Source organism: Triturus cristatus, chromosome 1_1 (genome assembly GCF_964204655.1).
Source record: "Triturus cristatus chromosome 1_1, aTriCri1.1, whole genome shotgun sequence".
NCBI classification, from domain to species: domain Eukaryota; kingdom Metazoa; phylum Chordata; class Amphibia; order Caudata; family Salamandridae; genus Triturus; species Triturus cristatus.
The window spans coordinates 99,223,157-99,240,940 of NC_140579.1; the positions used below are offsets into that span (position 1 = coordinate 99,223,157).

General features: G+C 46.8%; 1 protein-coding gene across 1 annotated transcript; it reads right to left on the minus strand.

Moving 5' to 3' along the window:
• Positions 1-2,700: 2,700 nt before the first annotated feature.
• On the minus strand, positions 2,701-4,385 carry LOC146869618 (leukotriene B4 receptor 1-like). The gene has a single exon (XM_085608740.1). The coding sequence runs from the start codon at positions 4,378-4,380 to the stop codon at positions 3,298-3,300; it is 1,083 nt and encodes a 360-aa protein (XP_085464866.1). The 5' UTR covers positions 4,381-4,385; the 3' UTR covers positions 2,701-3,297.
• Between the last annotated feature and the right edge of the window lie 13,399 nt (positions 4,386-17,784).

Below are 17,784 nucleotides of genomic sequence, written 5' to 3' on the forward strand. Positions count from 1 at the left end.
ACTTAGAAACTTTTTCTGATCAAATTACCAATGTTATCCTATGGAAGGAAATTCACTTAGCAGGTAAGTGGGGTTATGGTTTCTAGGTCAGTGTTGGATCCTGGATCCAGCACTAGTGTACCACCTCTAAGCAGTTGAGAAACAGCGTTTAAGTTATACAGGTGATTTTTAAAGAATATTGATACGTTTGTAAAATCGACAGAAGAAATTTCCTAGAAAAACAGTCAATGGTTCCCTATGGAAGAAAAGTCAAGTTACGGGTAAAGTATGTTCTTGTTACTTTTGTAATCAAGGGCTGGGCTCCTAGGCTCAGTACTGGGACCTCTATCTAAAACAAGTACGTAATTACGTTTTCACAGTTGGTACGATTTTTAAAGAATATTTGTAGTTTGCAAAAATCGACACAGAAGAAATTTCACAGAAAAACAGTCAATGATTTCCTATGGAAGAAAATTGGGTTAGTGGTAAGTACGGTTGTGAGTACTTTTCAGGGTCAGTGCTGGGCACCAAGATCCAGCACTGCCATCTCTCCTAATAGCAGGTGAGTATTTCCGTTTTCATTACTTGGTTGATTTTAGGTGAATATTTTAAGTTTTAGAAACTCCACACACAGAAGAAATTTCAGAAGAAACCAGTAAATGTTACCCTATGGAAGAAAAAAGAGTTATCGGCTTTTGTTTAAGTACTCGACTGGCAGAGTTAAGGTTCTGGGCACAGACTCAGGGGTCTCCCAGGGTCAGGTTGGTACAGTTGTTACTCCCTCAGCGGCATTGGGGCGGCCGGGTGCAGAGTGAGTTAGGCCCAATGTTATCCTATGGAGGCAGGGGGGCCTTGGTTGGTGGCTGCTGACTAGCAGGCCACACGGCTGTGGGAGCTGGGCTCCTGGTCACTTGCTCAGGGCAAATGGGGAAGTAGGTAGGAGTAGAAGTTGCACTGCCAGGGCCACTCGGGCAGCTGGGTGCAGGGTGCTTTTGAGCCTTCGGGCGCTCAATGGATTTCAATGGGAAAGCTCAAGGACGAACAAAGGCTGCAAGCTCGGGGACGAAGATTCTTCGGGTGCCACCACCACTTCGAGAGGTAAGTTGGGTAGTTGGAGGATAGGTAAGTACCCAGGAGTCTGGCACAGGGGGCCGCAGGGCGCCGGGTGCAGGTGTGCCTTTTGATGTCTGGAGATCTTACCCTCTGTGATCGCGGTGAGGGGGTCCCTGGTTCGGAGGCTGCATGCATCATAAGGAGCGTCGAGGTGGGTCCTTGGGTGCCAGATTCGGGGTCACAGTCGCCGGGGGGACGTCCTCGGGGTCTTTGTCCACTCTGGCACAGGCCAGGCTTGGCGGGTGCAGAGTGTGCAGGTTTCGCGGTTCCGGGCTGATGCCAGGGGTTAGAAACTTGCTTTGAGCAGAGCCACTGCTCATGGGACTCCCAGATGCTCAGAGTCACAAGGTAGCCAGGTTTGTGAGGTTGCTGGCCACAGGAGGTGCCGGGATTTAGCAGGGGCAGGTTCGAGGGTCGACAGGCCGGTAGGGCTGGGGCCAAAGCAGTTGGTGTCTTTCTCTTCTTAGCAGCTGCACGGCAGGTCTTCTTTCTTCTTGTTCTTCTTTGCTTTTTCGGAATCTGGAGAGGGAAGGTTCAGGGTGCCTCTAAATACTAGATTTAGGGGCGTTACAGGTAGGTAAAGGGCAGGGACCAATGAGTCCCTGCCCTGGGGTGGGTGCACCCCCTATCTTGCCATACTCCTGTGAGAGGGGGGCAGTATCCTAGTCCTGATTGGGCAGGGCTTCCCATCTTCAAGATGGCGAGAGCCCGGAGAAGTGCTTCACCTCGCCCCCCCCACCTGAGGGGTGGGGTTGGCAGAGGCTGGCACATACCCTGTTTTTACTTGGGGTTTCCGGCCAGTCTTCCCGCCAGAGTGGGGGTCAGAACCGGTGGGGGAAAGGTGCGGGGTACAGCAAATGGCCTGGAAAATCTCACAAAGGCGGCATGCCTTTGAAGCTTCCCCCTGCCCATCCTGGGGGAGGAGACCTAGCACCTCGCCCAGGATGTGCATTGTTGCAGGCCCAGGAGAGCTGGGGCTCTCCACCCAGGGGTCCAGCAACAAATCTGCTGTGTGGCAGCCTAGGCAGCCTCTCAGACAAGACGTGGATTGTAGGTTAGGTTTCAGGAGGCATCTCTAAGATGCCCTCGGTAGTGCTTTGTACATTAAATCCCACACTGGCATCAGTGCGGGTTTAATGTGCTGAGAAGTTTGATACCAAACTTCTCAGTCTTCAGTGTTGCCATTATGGTGCTGTGGAGTTTGTGTTTGACGAGCTCTCAGCCCCATATACTCTTAAATGGCAGCACTGCACTTACAGCGCCCAGGAATGGACCTGGGTACTGTAGGGGCACAGGGCTCATGCTCCTGTGCCCACACCACTGGCATAGGGCACCCAGCTAGAGGGGCGGCTGATGTATGCCAGGGCAGTGTAGGTTGTGGGCATGGCACACAGGGATGTGGGCCATGTCGACTCTTGGTTTTGTCTTGTACCCAGACACTCAGCCTGCAAGGGCAGTGTGTTTGTGTTAGGGTACAGGGCCTCTAAGGGTGGCACAATAAGTGCTACAGCCCTTAGAGGCCTTCCCTGGTCACAAGGCCCTGGGTACAGGGGGTACCATTTACCAGGGGCTGACATGTGGCCAGGGTTTGCCAATTTGGGTTTTAGGGAAGGAACATAGGCCCTGGGCCCCTGATTGGCAGGAGTCCAGGGCACACTCAGTCAAAGTACATTCAGCAATTCAGCAAAAAGTGGGGGCATACCATGCAAGAAAGATGGCACTTTCTCACAGGTGTCCCTTCCTGCACATAAACAATCCTAAAATGCCATTCTGTCACTTTCATGAGAACACCCACTGCAGAGGAGGGCTATTGTCTGGTACAATGTTTATATGCCAGGACAATTTAAAAGGCTTAACAATTCTGTGCAGGATTTCGCTATCAATATCTCAGAAGAGACTGCCCTTCCAGTGACAGACCATAGGTATATTCTGGCATTTCCCTCCCACTTTCTTAGGCGATAGTGTCAATTAATGTGTATTTTTCCAGCCACAAATATGTAATCAAGGATTTCCCTGTCATTGCTTTAGGTACCAGACTAAGTTAAATCCCTCTTTGAAAAAGGCCTATGAGCTTGAGATTTCCACTTCACTCTTTCTCAGACATATACTCTGCTATTGACTTTTGCATGTGGGTGACTTTTTTGTGCTATTTATCCCTGTCTGAGATGAAAATGTTTTGTGATGGTTCCCATTAGTGTTGGCTCTTCAAGCTGGAGGACGTTTAGTTGATGGGGAGATGTCTAGTATGTTGTCTCTATTAAACTCCTGCGATTCAACTCCCTTGCTGGCATCACTGACAAAGTCCTTTTCCAGGTCCCTTTGGGATTTGGTTCTCCGGTGCAGCTCCCCAGCTGTGCCCTCAAGCAACTTGACAATGAAGTTCATACCAAACACCCTGATGAAGTTGCTGGCCGCAAAGGCATAAAGCACGGGGTTAATGCTGAAGCTGATGAAGGCCAGGGTGGTGGCTAAAGCTCGACTTGCCTTCCAGGCATGCTTAAGCTTCTCTGCCATGTTCCCTGTGGCCACTCGGGAGGCCACCTGAATAACACTGACCACATGGTAAGGCAGCCAAAGCAACGTGAAGGTCAACACGATGGCCAGGATTAGTTTTTCAGTACGGACCCGCCGCCGGTACTTTGTGGCCTTCAGTTTCCGTAAGATGAGAGCATAGCTCGTACAAATAATCGCTAGAGGGACTAAAAATGCTACCACAGTTTCTAAGGAGTAGTGGAAGATGGTGTGGCGGCTAGAGGGATGGCAAGGCTCACAGATCAGCATCTTGGTGTTTGCTTCTTCCACTACTTCGCGGTAAGCAAAGGCTGGGATTGACAGCAGCATGGATGCTACCCAAATACCCAGCAGAGCTTTCCTGGCCACATGCTTCTTGCGGATTGACTTCACCGTCCAGGGTCGAGAGATGGCCAACAAGCGATCAAGGCTCATCAAGGTGATGATGAAAATGCTGGCAAACATATTGACGCAGGCGAGGTAATAAACAATCTTGCACATGACCCGGGAGAAAACCCACGTCCTCATGATGAGAAATGTGATGAAGAACGGTGTCAGGATCAACACAGTGCCATCGGCCACGGCCAGGTTGAGGATAAGAATACAAGTGACAGACTTTTCCTTGCCCCTCATCTTCCCAAGGATGCTCCAGATGATGAAGACATTACCAGGTACTCCAATGAGAGCAGCGAGCAGCAGTACGACAGTGCCTGAGATACTGGAGACAGACGAGGTGACCAAGGTCTCATTATCAAAGCTTTTCACACAGTGGTTCATGACTGTGCCTGGTCTTGTCTTCTTCCTGCAGTAGAAAGGGAGAGAGGATAAGAAGGCATCAGAGAAGCTAAGGCATGAGTTGAAGAAATTCAGAATGTAAGGTTTGAGTGAGAAAAGGGTTCACAGGATAAGCTGAGGAAATGTGCGATCAGAAAGAAGGGAGCCTGCTAGGGAGCGACAGTGCAATAGGATGGTCTTAAAAAACATAAAAGATTATGGTGTGGCAAACACTACTTCAGAGACGGACTAGCATGATAAAGCTGAGCAATTCAGGATCAAGAGGGAGACCCTGTAGGGGAGAAACTGATCAACATGCTGATCAAGAATGAAATCAGGATTTAAAAAAGGGAGACTGCAGTAGACAGACAGTAATAGGGTAAGCTGAATCGAAAGCACACTTCAGATGATGTGATTTTGCAAAAAACGAACAGAAAAACATCATAACCTTCGACACTCTCCCATTGGGTCACTAACATCAATCCCCGATGCACCAACATCAGTTTCAAGCACACTGCTGAAAACACCAAACCGTGCATCAGCCCACAGGTCGATACACCACTCTCTGAAGCAAAAACAACATACCTCAAGCCCTTGGTACTGCCAAGAAGTGTCCTCTGATAAAATAGTTCACTGATCATAAGAGCTCTGGTGCAAGAAACAGACACACACAGAGACCTCATCCCTCTCAAAGCAGCATGCACAACTTGAAAATGTGAAATCACCCAAGCCAAATTAGACTTCCATCGTCATACAATCTCAAGACAGCAATCAAACTGTTCCTGCCAGCCTGCATGCGTATACAGCTAGCTCCTGCCAGTCCACACCGTCTACAGGAATAAAATGCCATCAACAAATACTTCATTGAAACAACATCACCCTCACCAACAATAAAACTGGCAACCAGACATCACCAGGTCATACCAAAGAGGCAAGCATTTAAGCGGTTGACAATAGACAACCTTGTGCATGTAAACTCCCTTAAAGGTATCACGTATAAAGTCATCAAAATCTCTTCTTCCATCATCAAACTTCTCTCATCAAAACCACTAGAACTTGGCCTGAATTCACAATATACATATTCCCCGCTAATTTGTCAATACACTACAAGCGAACCAATAAGTGCTCAAACACTGACCTCCTTATTCTGGAAAAGAAGCCGGAAAGAGCCATAGCAATACAACAAACACATATCAACCAGTATCAAGGCTTCAAACCCAATTGGCTGGGCTCTTTCTTCCTAGCAGCAAGAAATAGAAACTAGCCTAGCAATTGTTAAAGCATCAAAACGCTAAAAAAGTAAATCTTTTCCACTTCTTACACCAGATCTACCATCAACATTCATTTTGTTTTCGGCAGACAAATAGTTGTTACCTCCTGGCCAGTCATTGTCCAATTGTCCCAGTCCCTACTACATGAAATTCATAAGGGCACAATATCTACCTATACTACCAAAATGAAAATGAACTGCCCTGTAATGGGAGAATCAGGAAGGGCTCTCCTGCCGCTAGCAAACGCGGAAGACTCGGACCACGCAAATCTTTGCAATATTAGAAGAAGAAGGTAGAGTCTTTACTTTTACGCAAGGCTGCCAGGAATGTACTGTCAAGGGAAGGGAAAATAATTGAAAAATCTAATAGGAGAAAATCGCTATGTTTCCGGGAGGAGACCGGCAGAGCAGAAGGGCCAATAACCGTAGTCTCTCACAGTGGGACCGCTCATCCTGGGAGAGGAGGACATGACATGGAAGGAAAGTCGAATGGTCCAAAATAGAGGAAAAGAAGATCAAGGTGTGGGGAAAGGTAATCAAGGGTGACATCACCGATTCAAGGCTTATGATGAAAGACACTCTGGGCATTTCAGGAACCAGTCAGGGCACTGCCACATTGTGTCTGACAACTCCTAGCTGTACGGCTATAGTCTCTAGGGCAGTGTCCGCGCTTCCCTCTTACACCTTTATTGCACATTCTCAGTAGGTTGTTATATTTTTGCAAGTCGGTGAACAGGCTGCTATATATTTATGATCCTGAAACATAATCCATCTGACATATCAGCAATACTGAAGCGATGTGAGCAGGAGGGGAAGGAGCGCCTCGATGGTGACAAAGCAGCAGTGTCAATATGTTAGGAAGGTCTATGCATCCCTCAGCAAAGGTGATGTTTTATTTTGAATTAAACTTCTGAAGTCTAACACCTCGTTAAATAAGATGATCTTGGCAACAGAGAATAATGCTATAAAGCTGTGTGGGGTCATGGCCTCCAAGTGTGCTGGTCCTCGTGTTTGGAAAGCGTGTCACAAACCTGTTCAAGGTCTCATCCAGCCATACATCTGTTCTCAATTTAATTCTGTAATAAATCTAAAGAGGAATCTTACAGCTCACTGCGTGTGTGATCACATGGGTTTATATCTAAAATAGTGAAGAAGACCCCTTTCTTGCATGTGGTGATCCTAATCCAATTACACCATACAGCCCTTCAAACTAGACCAATCACTGATAAGTAGCCGAATTTCTTAATGGTTTAATATTTAAAATGGAAAAACACACAAACTATACCTACCGACTGCTTTTGTCTGCTGCTACAGATCATTTGCATATATATTATAGGACAAGCTCCTTGCTATATTGACACTAAAGATCTTTCACCCGCCCAAATCTGGCTTTCGAAAAAGGGATGTCTGTGGCACTCAATGCAGTCACACTTACACTCCCGGCCACAATCCTGCAAATCTGTCTTTGGGTAATATTGATTCTATTTTGTTCTGGACAGATCATCATGTAATCAGATTTTATGTTGATAGACCAATTTACTGATAGCTTCCAATAAACTCAAATGTGTGGTTGAAAATTTATGTTTACAGTCAAAAAGCTCCATTTATACCTCCCGGTAAGCTACTAGAAGGTTGAAATGCTTCTACTACTGTCAAATTGCGTGTGCAATTAGACAGTAGTAATCCCCACAAAATTTGTGGGGAATGGGTGGATCATGGTGCAGTTTGCTTTGAGAGTTTGTGAACACCTACAAAGTCATGACTTTGTGTGTGTATTTTCAAACTTATCTCCACTGCTTTGGCTGCACTAAATCCTCCTTCCGGGGCGAAAAGGAGGAACTAATGCTGGAATGAAGGGGGATGCAGCCACATTCCGGATTAAGTAGCTATTTTTGATCCAGATCGGGGGCTCCGTCTAGACCCAGTAAAATATGCTGAATTTGTTCTGGTGTAATTTGAGATCACCGGGGTACAATTCAGTAGCGCCCTCAGGTTGTTTGCTTTCTGTTCAGAGCAGCAATGTGCAGGCTAAAAAGGGTGTAATATTGTGAAACGTGCTGGGCGCTAGGACCAGCACACAAGGTGGGAGGAGAACCAGGAGGGAAGAGGAGGAGCGAAGACGGGGAGAGTTAATTAGAGTAGGAGCAGGGTAGAGCATCAAGAATAAGTAAGTGTCGGTGTCGTGATTTACTGTCCTAGGACACTACAACTGGCAACGAGGAGTGGTCGGGGACCCTGCCTCCCTTACCTGCATACTGGTGTGCGCTCCTCTGCCTCGGAGCTGTGCTGTTCCGCGGACCGGGAGCTCACCCCGGCCGCGTTGTGCCCCTGCCAAGTTGCTCGTCGGCTCCGCTGCCTCGGAGCTCTGCCGCGCCCTGGGGAGTCCACCCCAGCCGCTCTTCGTTCCTGTGGTGCTGCATTTCCTATCGCGATCCGGAAGACCACCCCGGTCGCGTGCGTGCCCCAAGAAGGTGCATCGTGTTGATTGCGACCCGGGAGCCCACCCCGGTCGTGTGGTCTGGGCAGTGAGCGCCCGTGTTGCTGCTGACGTCTGCAGGAGGAGTGCTGAGTCATGTAAGGCGCCCGGTGTCTGAATTCATCAGCGTTCAGGTACCAGTGCCTGCCCGTGTCCGCGCTGTTGCAGCTGCTGCCACCAGTGAGTTGAGCTTGCTATTCTCGCGAGGAGCAAGATTTCATGGTGGCCATCTTTGAGTCAGGCATCTCCACCAATCCCTTTGCAAGGAGTGCCCAGCGGCCATTTTGAAGTCAGGCAATGGCTGAAAATAGCATCAAGCATTGGCAAATATTATTCTGAACAGTTATTACATGCTCTAAATTACATTACAAGACAACATTAACATACTACGTGGACTGCATCTCTCCAGGGCTCCCTGCTGATGTGTCTACACAATATCCAAGTGCGGATAAGCATCACATACATTGATTTAAGCCGAGTGACAGGCGCTGCGAGGGCTCCGGTGCTAGACTGTTCACTGCAAGGGAGTTGGTCAACTGTCTTCTACACAGTAGCATATCATGTCTGGATCACCCACATCAAGACAGAGTCATGCCTCTGCGAGTGCCCACACCGGGCCGGAGTCGCCTACGTCCACCGCGCAAATGGGTGGACACAGACTTGGCAAGCTTGGAGTCCCGTTTCTACGCCTGCCGGAACCCCTAGTCCTCATATCGGGGGGTGGCATGGGCCTTCGCTGGCAAGAATGGCTAGAGGACTTCGAAGACTTCATGAAAGTGTCACATGTGACTGAGGAGGAGCAGCAACTGATTGCACTACGCAATTTAATCGGGAAAGACATTGGTCAGATCATAAAGGAACTTCCGGCTGACGCTGCTTCGTCATATGCCAATGTACGTGACGCTCTCAACAGAAAATTTCTTCACAAACGAAACATTGATTATGAAAGGTACACATTCAACCTGGCATCTCAAGAAAAAGATGAGCCCATGAGTACTTTCATTACGCAACTGAGACATTTGGCTCGCTACTGTGAATTTGACTCCTTCACGACGGAAGACGCCCTTCGCCTGCGAATATTAGAAGGATGCCAGTCTGAGTCGTTACGTAGACACCTATTAAAGAAAAGCTACTCTCTGGATGAAATTGAAGAAATGACGCGAGTACACGATCAGGCAGAAGAACATGCCAAGAGAATGGAAGCTGGAAGAGGCGAAAAACGTGAACAGGCATTTAGGCTCCAATCTCATACCACTAAAAGGTCCTCCCCTGCAAAGCAACGATCATCCAGATCCAAAGTACAGTCTCATTATACAAGTCGTCGCAGTACCAGTCGTACTGATAAAAGACAGGAGCGCCAGCTTAAATGCTACCGCTGTGGATATGACTTCCCTCACACGGAGACTTGCCCTGCATTAGGCCAAATGCAGGAAGTGTGGCAGGGACAACCACTTTGAGAATGTGTGCGGAGCACTACGCAAAGACAATTACCGAGACAATTACAGACAGTCCAACACTCGACATCATGCCAAAGCAGTGTGGGACCACAGAGATTCGTCCACTGGTTCTTCACAGTCCAGCCGTCGTTCTCATGGGACATACCAATCCCGTCAATCGCAATCCCTTGAGTCAAGGTCGCTGTCACCAATATCGCAAGACACTGATCAGTATGCCTGCATGGTCGCGGATCCGGACCGGCTGAAGAAATATCCGTGATTAGACCTTAAAATGAACACGCACTTAGCCAAGTTTGTTCTGGACAGTGGAGCATCTCTCAATGATATCTCAGTTGTAGAATACAAGAAAATGAATCTGCCACCGCACTTGCATAAAGCTGCCGTGCGGGTGTACACCTGGATGTCAAAGGAACCTCTCCCATGTTTGGGACAATTCCCGACTAATCTCACATACAAAAACAGGTCTATTCCAGCCCGCATTCATGTCATTGATGGTCCTGAAGCAGATTGTCTTCTTAGCTTGCCAACGGCAGAACGACTTCGACTAGCTGAAATTTTGTACAAAGTTGATGATGAACCTGACATAGTTCACAAGTTTCCTAAGCTATTCACCGAACTTGGAAAGATGGCTCATTGTCAGGTTCGACTGCACATAAATGAAAGTGTGACTCCCATAGCACAACATCACAGAAAAATTCAGTTTCACCTTCAACAGTCTGTAGAGGAGGAACTGCAGGATCTTCTCCAGGCTGACATCATCGAGAGGACATCAGGACCCACTTCCTGGGTCTCTCCAGTGGTTGTAGTGCCCAAAAAGGGCTCACCTGGTAAAGTGAGTCTCTGCGTAGATATGAGAGCACCCAACACCGCCATAGAAAGAGAACGGCACCCAGGGCCTCACATCAGCAACATGATTGCGTCACTCAATGGTGCTCAGATATTCTCCAAACTAGACCTTAACAAGGGCTATCACAAGCTGGAGCTCCACGAGAAATCGAGATATATCACCACATTCTCGACTCATCAAGGCCTGTTCAGATACAAAAGACTCAGCTTTGGAGTTTCTTCTGCCTCTGAGATTTGAGGAGGCCATCAGGAAGGTAATTCATCACATTCCCAACAAGCTCAACTACAGTGATGACATCCTCGTCTATGGCGCGACACTGCAAGAACATGACACGGCGCTGGACCGAGTCTGTCATGCTCTGTTGGACGCCAATCTCACTTTAAACAAAGACAAATGTGAATTTCACAAATCAACACTAAAAATTTTCAGACACATCTTCTCAGGCGCAGGAATGAAACCATATCCAGAAAAGATTGCTGCTTTAAATGATACCCGCAGGCCCCGAGACGCTGGAGATGTGCGTTCATTTTTAGGCATGGCAAGCTACTGTGCACGTTACATCAAAGATTATGCCACCATCAGTTACCCTCTGAGAAAGCTGACCAAACAAGGACACCCGTTTCAATGGACCACGAGATGTGATCAAGCCTTTCATGCAATCAAAGCTGCGGTTGAATCTGCTAATAACCTTGTATATTTCAATCCTAGAAGGAAAACGGAAATCACCGTGGATGCGAGTCCTGTAGGACTTGGAGCTATATTAGCTCAATATGACAGAGAGAGTGATCAGCGGTATATTATAGCATATGCCAGCAGGAGTCTCACGGACACAGAGAGAGCATACTCTCAGCCGGAAAAAGAAAGCCTGGCGGTAGTCTGGGCTTGCAAACATTTTCACATCTTTATCTACGGAAAACACTTCACACGCATCAAGGACCACCAGGCCCTAATAACCATCTTTGGAAATCCCAGAGGCAAGATGCCGCCCAGAATAGAGCGCTGGGGTTTCAGCCTTCAAGAGAATACTTACACCATCATCCACTAACTGGGAAAAGCTGCAAATCCAGCTGACTATATGTCCAGACATCCCAAGGCAACATCCACATCCAATCCCTCAGTAGCTGAAGAATATATCCATTTTGTGGTGGCTCAAGCCAGACCACCCTCAGTCCCTTTGGAGGCCATCCTTGAGGCTACCAATGAAGATGCCACACTCCGAAATATAAAACATCGCATTCAGACAAATAGCTGGAGACATCTGGAGGAATCCGGACAGAGTGAACACATTGACAGTCATGAGCTGTCCTCTTTCAGACATGTGAAGGAAGAATTGTCCATTACCTCAGATGGTCTTATACTAAGGGACAAACAAATCATCATTCCGAAACAGCTGCGCCAAGGAGTCATCAACCTAGCGCATGAAGGGCACAGAGGTATTGTTGCCACGAAGAGGGCGCTGCGGGAGCGAGTCTGGTTCCCAACGCTTGATCAGATGGTTGAACTTACACTGAAGGATTGCCCGCAGTGTCAGCTAGTGAGTCGAGAGGATCCCCCTGCGCCTCTCCAAATGTCTGAACTGCCGGATGGTGTGTGGCATCATGTCACAGTGGACTTTTTTGGCCCGTTACAATCTGGCAAGTATATCCTGGTCATAATGGACAAATACTCACGTTTCCCTATTGCACATCTCACAGCATCAACTAAAGCGGCCTCCACTATACCTGTACTGGATGAGGTTTTCGCAGCATGGGGCATACCGAAGGTAGTGAAAACAGATAATGGCCCACCATTCAATGGGCAAGAATTTGCTGCTTTTGCCAATCACCTAAACTTCAGACACAGGAAGATTACTCCCTTGTGGCCACAAGCCAATGGAATGGTGGAAAGATTTATGGCCACTCTAAAGAAGACCATTCAACAAGCAGAACTGTCCAAATGTGATGTGCAAGTGGCGTTAAATGAGGTATTACGAGCATATCGAACCACACCGCATACTACTACAGGCAGGTGCCCGCAACACTAATGCTGGGTCACACCGTGCGCACAAGAATACCAGCTGGGGAAGACGCAGCCAGTGGCATGTCTCAAGACTCTGAGCACGAAGAATTAGCAGCAAGAGACAGACGGAGAAGATGAAGGAATATGCCGACAGACGAAGAAAAGCTGCACAGCCATCTCTTCAGGAAGGAGACTGGGTATTGGTGCGACAAGAACAACAGAGAAAAGCAGACTGTCGATATCAAACATGCCCCCTAGAGGTGACGAAACAAAAAGGGGCCATGATCACAGCTGAATCGGAGGACAAGAGAATCACCAGGAATGTGACGCATTTTCAGAAGTGCACGCCCCATGTCAGAGAAGCGTTAACTGCACCCCGCAGTGTGGTCCAAGGAGATGGACCCGAGTCAGCAAGTGATCATCGACCCGCCATGTCTCCTGTCGAAGGAGAATGGGCGTCTCAAGAGGTATCCCTACGGCCGCAGCGAACTCATCGAAGACCCGTTCTCCTGATCGAAGAACTATAACTATTAACTATGGTGTTTTCTATTATTGTATACTCTGACTTGAAGTGTGCATGGACACACTTCAAGTATTTCAAATTGTTTAAGAAGGGGGAAGATGTAATATTGTGAAATGTGCTGGGAGCTAGGACCAGCACACGAGGTGGGAGGAGAACCCGGAGGGAAGAGGAGGAGCGAAGGCGGGGAGAGTTAGTTAGAGTAGGAGCAGGGTACAGGAAAGAAGGAAAATAAAGAGCATCAAGAATAAGTAAGTGTCGGTGTCGTGATTTACTGTCCTACGACACTACAAAGGGGTTTCTGATTTTAAACTCCAGCTGGGTTCAAAACAAAGGCTGAATGTAAAGGGCTACCAGCCCTCCTTTTGTTGGAGTTTGAGCCTGGTTGGGGCGCTATCTAGAGCCTCTCACCTAGCTGTCAGTGCAATGGAGGATGAACCAGGGTGCACACCTTTTTATCACTTGACAAGTACTTAAAATAAACTACGATTTAGAGGTAAGCTTTTAACTATGTTCAATTCCTGTATATGAGACATATGCATGACCTGAAATAATTTCACATGTATCAGTCTGTACAAGTATTTACACAAATAACAATTTAAATAGCACTTATTAGTTGTATTTAATTATTTTATAGTGCTACTCAACCCATTGTAGGAGAGTGCATTACATCACATGTGCACATTATACACTGACAATAAATCATACAAGTGTGTAAATCAATGTACAGGATGTTCCATAAGACAGTGACCATTTCAAGATATAGGATTCACACATCATCTTTGATGGTAGGGATTATATGTTGCGAGCGCATGACCAGGAGAGACACAAGTCAAGATTTAAAAGGTACCGCTGTGCTTGAGGCTGGCTGTACTAATAAGACTTTATTGCTACTCAAGGAAACCCTTTTTAGCAGCCTTCTAATGACAACAGATTAAGAAAAAAATAAGTTCTAAACCGTTTGCATGCTGTCCTTGATGCAGTGTCATAGCTCACTGAGCCATATTAGAAGGATTGCAATTTATGAACTTCAAGTGATAAAATAATATCTGTCAAAAGCAGTAACCCACTTACCTGCCCACAAACAATCTAAAACATCTGTCATCTTCATGTTACATGATGTGCTTTGCAGGAGAGACATTACTCTTCCACGCTGCTTTATGAGTCAAAAGGGTGACTATACAAAACACAGATCTCTCCAGCAAGTGCATTAACCACCATATCTTACAATTATTATTATTCCCTAAGATTGATTGGTCACTCAAAGCTCTTTGTAGCAGGGCCTTCAACCCTATAACATATTTTAAAATGCCTTTGCAACCAATTAAACCGGAAAAAATGTACTGTTAAATTTCTCCTTGTTGGCAATCTCTTTGTACCAGAGTTTTAAAGAATTTATAAATTGACTTTCGGCCTATTTTTCATGACACCACCCTCTTTTTGTTGCCACACCTTAACCCCTAATTGATGGAATTTTAGAGTGAAGTGTTTCCAATTCCTTCAGTGCAGAGAACACAACAAAGCAAAACTTAAAGGCAATGTAAGAAAAGGGGGTTTTCCACTAGGAAAATTGATAGAAAACGTGGAGAGAAAACACTGCATACAACGCAGCATTAGGGAAACAGCAACTCTGATAAATGCCACATTGAATTCCCAGTAGTGAACCTTAAAACCAGGGCCTGGCACCGCTTTCCAGGCCTATAACTAGGAATGTATGGATACCTCTCAATTCACCCTTCTTTGGTGAGTGACACCCGGGCTGAGAGTTTATACACCGCAAGTCTCCCTTCTTCTCCTGGTTTTCATTGTGCTTCCTGCATTGTAAACAATTACCTAATTTTTGGTACAAAGTCTATTACAGGGATGAAGGGCCCTGCCACCAAGAACCATAAGTCAGCTTCTATGGAGGCTGCAGGCGTTGGGGAGAAGGGGAGTAAAGAGGTGCATGACCTCCAATTTTTTCATAGTGGGGAATCCTTGGGGAAGGAACAAGGACATTTGGTGCCTGGGCCTGCCACAGTTAAGTGGCAGGATGTTGACATTGAAGCACGCATCTGAGAACAGCGCCTCCTGATCCTAGAAACTGAGGAGCATTGGGAACGCATGTGCAGAGCCAGGGAGGCTGCACTGCACCAGGCCCCTGTGGGGTGTGGGGTACACCAAGTCACTGGTGCGGAAGAGAGGGTTTGGTAGGGTGATGAGAGAGGGATAATGGATGCTGGATTTGGGTGCCAGAGGACCAGGAACTAGGCACAAGTGCTGGAGCAGGGTTTTCTGTTGAAAATTTATCGGGTTTTTAAGCTCCAGTTTTGTCTATAATTGTGACTAAAATCACTAATCTATAAACGATAATTATTGGATTTGTGTGAAAGCTTGGATTAACTAACGAACTAACTAGAGAGAAACTACACGTGGGAATGCATATATGTTGCTTAATAACAATGTGCAGGTTTAATTAAATGAATGTTGCTAAGTGCTGTTTGTTTAAAAGCACAAAAACGCTTTTGAAATAACGTGTACTAATGCTTTATTGTGTTGCAAAAGGCTAGATAATTACATACACATAAGGGTATTAGTGGGGTTAACACTGTTTAATCACTATGCTGTGGTAACGTTGTTTTTGTCTCTTTTAATTAAGATGGTCTGTTTTGGCCTGTGATAAAATGGCTGCTGTTTAAAGCCTGTGCTCGAGTGATCGAATTTTGATGAGAGGGCCTTGCTGAACATGGTCGAGAGTCACCTGACCACAGCCTTCGCCTGGTTTAAAAGTTTTCCGTGAGGACAGCAGCTCTGGGCGTGAGTCCAAGTAACCTTGGAGGACAAGGGAGCCACAATGAACTTTGTGATTACAGTGGTGGTTCCGAGGAAATGTGTACGCGAAAGAAACATTTGCAAAACTCGAGCTTCCTTCTTCCGTCTTTTTTATTTTTGTGATTTTTCTGAGCGGAGATTTTCCAAATGTAACGATGCTACATCCTTTCCTGCTCGCTCTGCTCAGCGGATATTCAGAACATTTTATGTTGCTTTAATTTGTAAGATTTGCTATAAAAATTGTTAGACTAGAGAGGGTCTAAGGCCACTTCTTCCCAAACTTGCGTTGGTGAGGATCGATGCTGTGAGGACGGCGACTCGGGAGACTTCTACTGAGAGACCTGTCCTAACCCATTCATGACATTTAGCTAGAATAGGTAATTATGAGAATAATGATTTTGCTTTGATTGAATTTCTTTGAACTAATTTTAGATAAAGTACCATTATTTTTAAAATACAGTGTTGGTGGTTATTTCTTGTTGTTTATTGAGTACTCTATTTTGATTATTGTTGTTTAAATCATGACTCAGGACAGTATCAAACTGATCCTATTGACCTCACTGCAGATACAGGGTGTTTAGGAGTTTTCTCTCCGCAGGTTCAGTGCTGATAGAGTAATCGAGCGTATGTTAGTGAAATGGGCCCCAGTGTATGATGAGTGCATGTGCGTGTATCTGTGAAATTACTCTATCCGTGGAAGTAGGGAGAATTTGTATGCCCTAATCTGCACCACAAGCACACAGGGAGCTGGTGCAGCTCTGAAGTACGGTGGGGCAAGGGACCCACCAGGTTGGTGCTGCCTGGTGGGGTATAGTGCTTTAAGGCCAGTAGGCAAGACTCGAAGACAGGTGGCAATGCCGACGGGGTACATGATGGCACCCAGACGTTGGCCCGGAGAGATGGGGGTCTGCCCTATGCCGAGGGCTCTTGCTACCAAAACTCATCAAGGGCTGGTGAAGAAGAGTGGAATTGTGGTGTGCAAGGCGGTGTGTGATGACGGTGCCGGTGAGGATGAACTCGAGCTGGACTTTGTCGATGGCAGCAATGAGTAGGAAGAAGGTAAGCTGCATCATGATGAGGGTATTGCAATGCAAGAAGCAAGGCCAAGAGGGACAGAGGAGGCAACAGAGAGCCTGGTTAGTGTTTTTCAGAAGCCAGGTGCGGACAAGGGAAGCACCTTGGACAACGCAACGCAGAGGAGCAGCAAACGTAGCAGTGACAAGAGGGATGTTGGCGCCGTGCCATGTTTATGTGTGTTTATGTTTATGTATTTGTAAAACGCACAGCTGCCCAAGGGCTTCGCAGTGCTGCGGAGAGGTGATGTGTGAGGAGATTAATAGATCATCAGGGGAAAAGCCACGTTTTAAGTAAAAAAAAAAAAAAACTTAATTCATATTTTAGCAGTCTCATTTCTTTGGGCAGGGAGTTCTACAACCTTGGGACCAGGGGCGAAAAAGATCTACCTCCCCATGTGGATCTTTTTATCCTTGTCGTCTTCGTGAGCAGGTGTGAAGATGATCTCAGAGAACTTTTGGGCATGTATGGGGTGATGAGTGTTCTAAGCAGGGCTGGTCCCTTGCAGTTCATGGTTTTGTGGGCCAGACATAAAGATTTGAATTTAATCCTGGCTTGGATCGGCATCCATCGAAGCAGTTTCAGTGAGGCTTTCGCTAATTCTTGCCTGGGTATGCCTCGGAGTATCCTGGCTGCCGCATTTTGAACGACCTGTAGTCTGTTCACCACATATTCAGGTAACGGAGATTGGTGGGCAGTTTGGAGCACCAGGGAGCCCAGGTTTGGGAGTAAGACATGCAAGTCAGTGGGTGTTGGGGATGGGGTTATCAATGAAAAGGGGTTACAGGCTAAGGACACCTCAAAGGTTGGAGAGTGGCACCCAAGTGGACTGACAGTGGCAAGGCCATTGATGGGAAAGGGACACAGACAGACGAAGCAGAGGGGATAATGCTGTGGGTGGGGAGGAAGTGACCGAGGAGGACAAATATAAGAAGTGTTTGTCATACATGGGTT

Bases quoted from the DNA above. Each gene is read 5' to 3' on its own strand.
- LOC146869618 (XM_085608740.1), bottom strand. From the start codon at position 4,380: ATGAACCACTGTGTGAAAAGCTTTGATAATGAGACCTTGGTCACCTCG.